The 10,900-nt window shown below is 35.3% G+C and overlaps 1 protein-coding gene across 2 annotated transcripts; it reads right to left on the bottom strand.

Annotated features, from left to right (window-relative positions):
- Window positions 1-656: 656 nt before the first annotated feature.
- Window positions 657-10,563, bottom strand: LOC134824031 (uncharacterized). Of its 2 annotated transcripts, XM_063835682.1 has the most exons (22): window positions 10,453-10,563; window positions 10,244-10,341; window positions 10,066-10,089; window positions 9,208-9,299; window positions 8,885-9,001; window positions 7,881-7,984; window positions 7,232-7,342; window positions 6,832-6,942; window positions 6,476-6,618; window positions 6,003-6,191; window positions 5,706-5,802; window positions 5,424-5,532; window positions 4,985-5,164; window positions 4,606-4,738; window positions 4,281-4,369; window positions 3,966-4,040; window positions 2,949-3,116; window positions 2,680-2,773; window positions 2,049-2,118; window positions 1,738-1,869; window positions 1,346-1,422; window positions 657-1,147 (listed from the first exon to the last, which is right to left on the bottom strand). In XM_063835682.1, the coding sequence occupies exons 8-22, from the start codon at window positions 6,888-6,890 to the stop codon at window positions 1,059-1,061; spliced, it is 1,704 nt and encodes a 567-aa protein (XP_063691752.1). In that variant the 5' UTR covers window positions 6,891-6,942; window positions 7,232-7,342; window positions 7,881-7,984; window positions 8,885-9,001; window positions 9,208-9,299; window positions 10,066-10,089; window positions 10,244-10,341; window positions 10,453-10,563; the 3' UTR covers window positions 657-1,058. The 2 variants fall into 2 exon arrangements, with proteins under 2 accessions (XP_063691752.1, XP_063691751.1); XM_063835681.1 differs by lacking the exon at window positions 10,066-10,089.
- Window positions 10,564-10,900: the final 337 nt, after the last annotated feature.

Raw genomic sequence — 10,900 nt, 5'->3', positions numbered from 1 at the left:
CGCGCGCCGTGTTGGAACAAATATATTTACGATCAGTATCACCCGTTTATAATAAGATCCCCAGCTGTGCTCAGGCCTCAGCTGTTATATAATTATATATAGGTCCCGGCACTGTTGCAAGCAGCAAGCTGCTGCCAAGTTGAAACCAAATAAAATCGTTCGCGTTTCTCAATATTTAACTTGACATGACACCGGCGCGGATTTAATTTCCAAATTACCACATGCACATAATACATATATGTCATGATCATAACCATGCTATATATGTGGTGCAATAATATCAAATATACGCTTATAAGGCACAAGTTATTGGCAAAAACTGTCCGTTTTTTGGCCACGTGACATATCAGTATCACTACCGTACCAGTTTGCAATTACTATTAGTCGCAAATTAAACTGCATTTTAATTTTAATTTAGGCTGACATGTTATGTTTAGAAACTTTAAATTAGGCCGTTACGGTATTGCAAGCGAAAGGGCTTTGGTTAGAGCTACGTCAAAAATGAAATTGTGTTATTTATTGTAACATGTTAGGGTGTTTTTCTTTGGAAACAAATACCGCGACCGATAATATTTTGAATTTAGCCTTGGCCTTAGGATTACAATTGATAATAATATTATAAGTCATTCCGTTATTAGTAGATAATAATTCTTCGATTTGGTATAAACATTTAATCTTGAAAATATATTAAACACAATTTTTCGGTGCTAAAATTTAATATTGATGTACATAATGTTCACAATGTACATACTTTTCATAATGACGTTAATCAGTTAATAGTTGTAACAAATTTTCAAATTTTGTGGCTCTTCACGAAGAAATGACTTTTCATGTAAGAATGCACGAAGTAGAAGAACTAACAAGTTTACACTCTAGCTTCGAAATGTTCACTCAATTTTAAAGATCACCGATAATAATAGCTGAACAGATCATTATTCAAACTCAGCAGTTTTTCGATTGTCGATAAAGCTCAAGATATTTTCACTAATCTGACAAGGTTGAAAGTTATTTGAATAAATGAACAGTGTTCAAATTCTCTCAACATTCCCAGGCGCCGACTATGTAGATGACACGGTCTGGTATGCTGGAATGTCCATCTTTTCGATCGGGTGTGAAAAGTCGTTCTGGGTTGTGGTACCAGGAGTTGCTGAAATTTAACAATTATAAACGTGGTAGAATCAACAGTATGAACACGAATATCATGGCAGTTTAGTTTAGAAAGGGAAAGTAGATGCGAAATTTGGGTATAAAATTAAAATGTTCTAAGAAAACTACAAAAGATGAAAGGCCTCTTGAAGGTCATTAATAGTGTTTTGAAATTGTTTAAATCTCGACAAATGTTTACCAGAAGTGTTGTTCATGTGGAAATAATGAGAAGGTTGGATTTTCTGTTTGTCAATCTTTACTTCCATCTCCTGACTCCTGCCATATAAATTCTTTTTTAATTTTAAATTTTACTTTTAGAGGCAAGTAACTTATACTATAGTTTATCAACATAAGAGTAACTTGTTGAACTATAGTTTATCAACATAAGAGTTACTTGTAGGACTATCAACATGATATGGTTGTTATTTAATCCATAAAAAACGATCACTAAAAAGTAGTCTTAAATCAAAAGATAAGCAAATTCAACTACCTAAATTAAACGAGTAACCAAAGAGTCAGAACTGAGTTTTTAAAACTATAAACAAAAATGTTTGAAACGTTTACAAAAGTTTTTAAAATGTTAAAACGGACCTCTCATTAATTGGAGTATAACTGCTCTTCATGACCGTTGTCATTCCTTTGGAGCTGACATGTTGAATATGCACACCCAACTCATCTGCAAACTCGTTGTAATCAATAGAACCGTCCTTGTTCTTGTCTAAACTGTGAAAAGGGGGATTTAATTAATTAAGATTTAATTAATTAGGATTTAATTAACTAAGATTTGATTAATTACGATTTGATTAATTACGATTTAACTAATTAAGATTGTGTGCTAGGTTAACAACCAGTCATTGTAAAATGAAAGTGTGATATTAAGTTGTACACTCTTAGTAACGTACCAGATGAAGTATCTTCTGAGAGTTGCATCGTCCACTGGTAGTTGCAATCTTTTACAGGCCTCCCTTAGTCCTGCACAATACATAAAAGTAGTGTTAGTGGGTAGCACAACATTTTACTTTTTGTGTTATGCAATATGAAGTCCAGCAAGGCACTACAGGCAGCTACAGACCTAAATCGGCCATAGTTTAATTAAAACATTAAACTCGCAGTATAGAAATTATAACCCTCTACTTCTTATTGGGCATTGGTGCATTGGAACAATTCGTGTATAAAAACCGTATACCGACCGTATAACGACCGTATAACGACCGTATAACGACCGTATAACGGCCGTATAACGACCGTATAACGACCGTATAACGACCGTATAACGACCGTATAACGACCGTATATTGTATAACGACCGTATAACGACCGTATAACGACCGTATAACGACCGTATAACGACCGTATAACGACCGTATAACGACCGTATAACGACCGTATAACGACCGTATAACGACCGTATAACGACCGTATAACGACCGTATAACGACCGTATAACGACCGCATTACGACCGTATAACGACCGTATAACGACCGTTCTTCGTAGTATTTAAATGTTTTGCTTAGTATCTAATTTCATCTTACCGGTGACAGTTATTTTTCCGGTGTTGTTCTTGTCAAATTCCTTAAACGCTTTTTGTAGGTTGATGTTCAAAGGGTCACGGTGGTTATAACATTTCTGAAAGTTCATAACTTATTAACAAATCACTTTTAGTTAAACATTGGTCAGATATTTTGCAAAGGATACCGATAGTTGTTCAAACTCAGAAATGATGACGAATATAACTCATTCAAAAAACCAAACCAATGCCATCTGTACTCTGAATATTACACTAAATAAAAACCACTCAAACCTCTAAAATAGTCTGTTTAATAGAGTCCTGCAAACTCTTGACACTGGGATCGCTGAGAGCTGTCTGGTTGTCACTATGGTGGATGTGCTTGTGTTCTGCTATCGGACCACCTGCTATACCAGCCGCGGGGTGTCCAGGGTTTACTTTGGGGGTCTTGAACTGAACTGCCTGGCGAACATTTAATTAGCTAATTAAGTGACTGAGTTATTTACTCGTTATAAAGTTATCAATAAATGTGGGTGATGGTGGGGAGATGAATCGTATTTGATCTGATTAAGTTGTGTAGTGTTATTTGATGATTCTCTAAAGAAAATTTCAGATTTTATCTGAATGGACTCAGTGATGACAATGTTCTAATGAAGATAAATAGTTAAATCATGTGTTGAGAATTTTTACGTCATTAGATAACAAATTTTTAATGACAATGTGAATCTTGATAGTTTCTGGGGTTTGATTGGTCAATGCTGGAAGCTGATTGGTTGATAGCTGTCACGTGTCCCAATATATTTATCGACAGCTAGAGGCTTGTAACCGAGAAGTTAGATGATGTATTAAATTGTGCCCCTAGATAGTAATTTATCAACATTTTACATGAGAAGATTTAGGGAAACGTATTTATTTCATTTACTGCTGTCATAAGGAACGATTCAATTGACAGTGACTGTAAAATTAACCACCAAGGTATTTCTCGGACTCTGTACATAAAGTCGCAACAATAAGATATATCTATACAATAAGATATATCTATACAATAAGATATATCTATACAATAAGATATATCTATACAATAAGATATATCTATACAATAAGATATATCTATACAATAATATATATCTATACAATAAGATATATCTATACAATAAGATATATCTATACAATAAGATATATCTATACAATAAGATATATCTATACAATAAGATATATCTATAATACTGTAAGATATATCTATACAATAAGATATATCTATAATACTGTAAGATATATCTATACTATAATATGATACTATGATTTACGTACCATTTCTGACACGTCTCCAATGTTAGCGTCATTACCAAACTTCAAATGACTGCTCTTCTCATCGTTAACACGCACCTTAACATTAAGTAGGGTTACCAAATAGTTCGGAAAATATTCGGTATTCGGAGTTCGGTTCGACCGAATAGACCGAAAAATTTAAAATTTCGCCAAAACATGACTAGTTTACTTCCCAATTCGATTGTAAACCTCTATGATCGGTAGACCAAAAGCCGGCCCCCAATCGAATTTTGATTCAAAACATCACGTGAAAGAACGATTAATTAATTGACTAATTAAGTTATTAATTAATTTTACCTTTCGTAGATCTTTGTTTAGAATGAACTCGTTCTGAGCAGAGGTAGATTTGTTGTTGAACGCATCCGTGTGTTCCGAAACCATTGGACCTGGGATGGTGGGCTTCGTTAGTATCTAACGAGGAGGGTGGTTGCCGGTTGGGGGGGGGGGGGGGGGGGCATGGGGGAGGGTGGTTTGTACTCGCCGAATCGAAGTTATGTGCTATCCTTGTATTGAATATTGTTACATTTGAGACAAATAATCTCAGAAATAATAAATTAATCGATAAATCATACAATCAATGTTACATTTAATAATAATAAACGACACTAATATTCTCATGTACCCGCAGTTAGGTCAGGAAGAGCATCTTCAGTCTTAAGATGGTTCCACTGTGACTCGAACCCTCGAGCTCGTTCACATGGAAGCAGCTTCTTAGGTTGGTACGAGCTAAGAGTAAGACTCTGCATGTGCAGATCCTGTAGTTGGGATTAATTAATTAGCTAATTAGTTAATCAGTTAATTAATTAATTAGTTGCAATTTTGTTTGTTAGTAATATCTTATTTGTATTCAGTCAAAGTGATAGAGACGTTAATTGATAGAGTTTAAAGGATAAAGAAACAGTGCCTTAAATCCGTGATAGGCCAATTAACCGCGTGACGTCACCAATAAACCACGCGACGTCGCCAACCAATCACGTTACGTCAGCAGAACATAAATTCACCTTGGACACCTCACTATCATTCCCAATAGCAAAGCTGGCGTTCTCATGCAAGCTCTTGTTAGCACGTATAGTGGCAGCGCGCTCGTCAGCCATTTTGCGGAGATGTGTGAAGTGACAGTGGTAGTCCTCTCTCTGTATACTGTTAGCTGTCCTCATGTGCTCCGGTTCTACTGGCAACATCTGGGTACAATCGGTAATAAGTCATAAAGTTAATATGTTACATAGTCAATTATATGTCACATAGTCAATATGTTATAAAGTTAATATGTTACATAGTCATAAAGTTAATATGTCATAAAGTCGTTATGTTACATGGTCGATATGTTTCTAAGTCAATAAGTCAAAAAGTTAATATGTCACATAGTCGATATATTACTAAGTCAAAACGAAGCTAATTTGTTAGCATTAATTAATGATTAGGTTGAGAAATATCACATACCTGTGATGGAGGGGGAGGTTTAGCTACTTCAGGGCGAATACCATGCTTAGTAACTTCTCCAAATGTGCTCTTATACAGCGACTCCGAGTTCTCCATTCCTTCACCGAACCTTAAAAATGAAGAAATCCTAAAATTGTTTTCTTTTTTATTGTATTGAATTTCAAAATGTACGTCTTAAAGTATTCATCTTGTTCCTGTTTTTAAGTGATATAAACGATATTAAACCTGGTTTAATTTAAACCAGAAGCATATCGTGAAAATACCCAAAGAAAGATTTGTTACTTGAAATGAGTTTTGATCTGGTAGCTGCCGTCCACAGGGGAGTTGTCCGAGGATCGGGGTCTTTTTGCCCCCTCCAGTAGACTTGGTTTATACGTATCTGAAACACAAGGATTTATTTTAGGTTAACATATTTAGTCATGATAAGACATGGATTTTACGATGAGACACGATTAGTCTATGGAATAATTTTGTCAGTGAATATCCTCTATCCATTTAAAAGACAAATACTATACATGAGCCACAAACATTTTAAAACGACAAGAAAAGTCAAACGCAAGGATAAACTCTCAAAATTACCTGAATAGAGTGAAGCTTCTTTCTCAACTTCCGGGAACTTCTGGTTGAGGAAGGTCTCGAACTCAAGGTAATCGATCTTACCGTCGTTGTTGAGGTCGAACAGAGCCACAATTTCACCCACCATAGAATGATCTGATGGGTCCAGGAAACGTTTTAGGACACTTGAAAGACTGTCGTAGGAGATGAAACCTGAGTGGAGGGTAACCGGTGAAATAACTTGGTCGAAGTGATGATCTTATATTGTAGTTTCCTAGAGTTAACAGTATACACTCCTTTAAGTGTAGTATGAGACGCAATAGCTAATTTATAATTTTCAGAAATAATATTATATTTTAACGTTATAAATCTGGTAACAATGAGGACAAATTTTGATGAAGATTGAGAGATTTCACAAAGTCCTATAAAAAATCTACAGTAATTCATTTAGAATAAAAAGTACGTCCGTCGTCCATAAAATTTTCTTTAATACATACCTGTTCTTTTCTTGTCGAATAGAGCAAAAGCTTGTCTAAGGTTAACCTGACACGGATCTCTGGGATTCTGGAACTTTTCTCTCAAGTAACTGTACAACTTCTTGGAAATAGCGTACTTTGTATCGTCCATTTTGATGTTGGACCTGAAATATGCGAGATTTCTTCAGACAAGCTCTGAATCACAGTTTACGACGAGCTTTCACTAACTTTAAAACAAAATTTAAAATGTTATGATGCATTTTCATGGTGATTTAGCCCTTAATAAAGACAAAATAACACAAATTAATAATCGAGCATAAAATCAAAATATTTATAGAAAAAATCGCATCTGGGAAGCAGAATCCTTCAAATAAAACCTTGAGTTGATTATGTGATCGTATCCCTTCTGAGTTGATGGAATTCCTGCGTAGGACATGGAGAAAACTGATTTGTTTTCCGGCACTTTGGTTATGTTGTAATCACCATTCCTAGGGTAATGTTAATAACTTGAAAGTGGAATTAATTACCTAAAAATTTTAACAAATGATAGATTACTACAACTGGGGACGAAATGAGAGTCTCCACACACTTTAAAACAAAATACATCATGTATTGTCGACGTTTCGCCTTTTTCTTAGACGAAACGTTGAGATTACTCTTTACATAGTTGTAACACACGATTGTTATAATAAATCTATTCAAATTGTTCTTTTTATTTTGACAGATTTATTTGAAGAATGATATGCATTACAATTCGTTACAAAAAATTGCACTCACCTAAAGACGTTGTTTGTACGTTTATCTTGCTGTGCTCGTTCTGCCGCGACAGAGTTTTTGGCTGTTAAAGACTCTGCATTTGAAAATGCAGCTTGAGCTTCAGTCTTTTGTCTGAAACCAATAATGATAGTTCACTCTGAGAATTAGCTGTTTGAATCGTTCATGAACTGAACATTTGGAAAAGAATCGAGTTCCTCAACTTGAAAACTGGTGGTGAGGTGGCACAGATATCAGTTAGATTCGTCAACATGTGAAGTTGCTCACTGCTTTTATTTATAGTGCATTTGTTATCGTATTGGTATAAGCATCTGCAAATTTTATTTTATGCGCGTTCCCATGGAAACGCACCTTAAATGGTTATCGATAAAATTATTTTCATACAAAAATGTCATTTGACGTTCGCGCGCACAAAAGATGAATTCGAGCTTTGGTCTTTTGGTAACACAAGTTACAACTTTTGTAGTTTTGTAACGTGATCTTTTTTCATCCTCCACTTTAAAAAGAAAGGATGAATATGAAATATGAATGGCAATATAAATGAAATAAGGGAAATTGGGAAAAGTGGGTCTAAATATGTCGAATGTCCTTCCTTTCCTCCATCCGTCACACTTCGACAATACGACAATACGACATTAAAACAGAATCTTACTCTGAAGGATCGCTACCGAGAGTAAAGTGGGTAGCTCGTAGATAATTCGTAATTGGGTTTCCTGATCCGTGTATCAATACTTTGTTCTTCGCTTGATGTCGAACCTGCGAAATTTTCAGTAAAATATACAGTACAGTCAACAAGATTCCGCCTCTGTTATTTTTATCGAAGTTTGGTTGCTCTTCAAATCTACGTGCAGAAAAAAAGCAACAAATCCCACGATTCTTGTGTCACGTGATTGTTAAGTAGATAAGCGAATGTGTAGACGTAGCAGCGCAGTGTAGTAGAGGGTAGAGCCGACTAATTGCTAATTAGTTGAGTAGAGCCGACTAATTACTAATTAGTTGTGTAGAGCCGACTAATTACTAATTAGTTGTGTAGAGTTCCAGGTAATATCCAAGAAGCCCCAACCCCTCCTAACCGCAATATCACGTAATCAATGCCTGAACCTACCCCGGCCCCCACCTTCAACTTTTTTGAATCGAGGTTCCCCCGATACAATCTCGGAAGGCAGGTCTCCCTTTTGCAATCCGAGCTCGGGAGCAATTCACTACGATAGTCATAATTAATTGCATCCAAGATACCAAGATACCAAGATACCAAGATACCAAGATACCAAGATACCAAGATACCAAGATACCAAGATACCAAGATACCAAGATACCAAGATACCAAGATACCAAGATACCAAGATACCAAGATACCAAGATACCAAGATACCAAGATACCACGATACCATTCATTACATAATATCATGAAATTTGAATGAAAGAAATATCATGATTGGTATGCGGTCATATGATCTGCTAACCATCATGTCATACGTTGTCGGGCTTCTTGGATACCACCAATGTTTTAATTGTTTATAACATAAATTGATCAATAAATTTGTCAATAAATTGATCAATAAATTTATCAATTAATTTATCAATTAATTTATCAATTAATTTATTAATTAATTTATCAATAAATGTTTCATCGATTGAATAATATTAAAGACAAACCAGAGCATCCTTGTCAAACTCAGCAGCATAAGATGATGTTATAGGGTTTGCATCAGTTTGGTATTTAGGATCCAAGTCGATTATGTTGATGTTATTTGCAGGCTTGAAACTGTTGACCTGTAAAATCAGTTGAGTAACAGGATTCAAAACAGTAGAGTTTGGCGGTAAATTGTTTCAGTTGAGACTTCTGTTGGAGTTGTCACTTCTGCGATTACATATTAAAAAGGAAAACATAAAATTATGTTTAATTTAATCGACCAATACAAATTAAAATAAGATTTAAAACGAATTATTAAGTAACCACGTGACATCAACAGGCTTACTTTGAGTATTTCTTGGTGTTGTAATCACTACTGTGTATAGAGGATTTCCCGGCAACATAGGACCCGAAACTAATATTAGTCTTTAGTGTCTCCTGCAATTTTACCATTATTTAATGATATTTTATCACAAAAATGTCAAACGTGTAGTATTTATGGGTTATATTTTGGTATGATTTAATATCAAACTTAGATGAAATAGCTAACCACAATAACATTAGAAAATAAAACTCTGAGTCAATCTGTATAGTTCACTTCTCTGATTATGGATTACCGCATCTTTACATCTTTACATGCATCTTTGGATAAAAGTGTGCCGGAATAATTATTTTTCCAAACAGCTTGTGAAATATATTGGAATTCTGAAATGTGCACTTCAAACTGCTTTATTGTACGGCATGCAATTCTATTAAAAGTAATTAAGTAGGCTCCACAGCCAACAGTGCTGCTTTATTTCTACAGTCAGCGTTAAAGTAGGCTCCACAGCTAACAGTGCTGCTTTATTTCTACAGTCAGGGTTAAACACGAGTGCTCTAAATAATACAGTGCTGCTTTATTTCTACAGTCAGGGTTAAACACGAGTGCTCTAAATAATACGGTGCTAATTTATTTCTACAGTCAGGGTTAAACACGAGTGCTCTAAATAATACGGTGCTGCTTTTTTTCTACAGTCAGGGTTAAACACGAGTGCTCTAAATAATACGGTGCTGCTTTTTTTCTACAGTCAGGGTTAAACACGAGTGCTCTAAATAATACGGTGCTGCTTTTTTCTACAGTCAGGGTTAAACACGAGTGCTCTAAATAATACGGTGCTGATTTATTTCTACAGTCAGGGTTAAACACGAGTGCTCTAAATAATACCTGATGCTTTTTGCCTTGGTTTATCTGCAAATGTCTAATAATGAAAACCTAGCTTATTCCAAATTGAAGTGAAACAACAAGACTTTCATAGCAATCCTCTTGAATAAACGCCATCGAAAATATCTCCGGGGAGGTTCAAAAACCCACAAGTTGGACAACCCTAGTAAATTTAAACAACCTGTTTCACTTGAGGAGGTCTCAACGCGGCCCCAGTCCAGGCTTTGTAGTCGTCAGCTTTAGTGGTAGTACAAGGAACGTCATAGTCGTATAGTTCGCCTTAGGGATTCGTTATTCATTATCATTATTTCATCTTAAAGAAAGCAATCCATGCAAAAGAAACGTTTATATATAATATTCAAAGTTTGTACTTTTTGTTTATCAGCTTACCTTTCTTCAGAACGTTGTCACTTGTTAGTAAATTCTTGATGAGCTCTCTTTGGGGGTCTTTACCGTAAAGTAAAGACAATTGCTCGTTCTTTGACATAACTACCTTAAATGGTAAGTGTCACTGTTCTCTTTATACTTATTCCTTAATGTCCTTACAGCGATCCAAGTGTTTCGGTGGGTGGCAAAGAATTCACTATTGTTTTGGTTAATTGCGTTCCTGACAGCAAGTATTAAACATCGTAATTATAGTCCGTAATAAGATGATGAATTCTGCTGACAGAATGTAACCGGAAGGCTCAGCCAACGTCTACTACAGAGTGATATATGTAGTACCAATTACCATTATAAGAAACTAAAATGGGATTTTCTACAGACAGATTATTATGGTTAATACCATAACATACCATCAGTAATGCAAATGATGCTAGAAACTGCATCTGCTTGGTTT

This window comes from Bolinopsis microptera, chromosome 12, assembly GCF_026151205.1.
Source record: "Bolinopsis microptera isolate Bmic1 chromosome 12, MBARI_Bmic_1.0, whole genome shotgun sequence".
In the NCBI taxonomy this organism is placed as follows: Eukaryota; Metazoa; Ctenophora; class Tentaculata; order Lobata; family Bolinopsidae; genus Bolinopsis; species Bolinopsis microptera.
The sequence above is the reverse complement of the archived record's forward strand: the minus strand, read 5'-3'. Positions and strand labels throughout refer to the sequence as shown.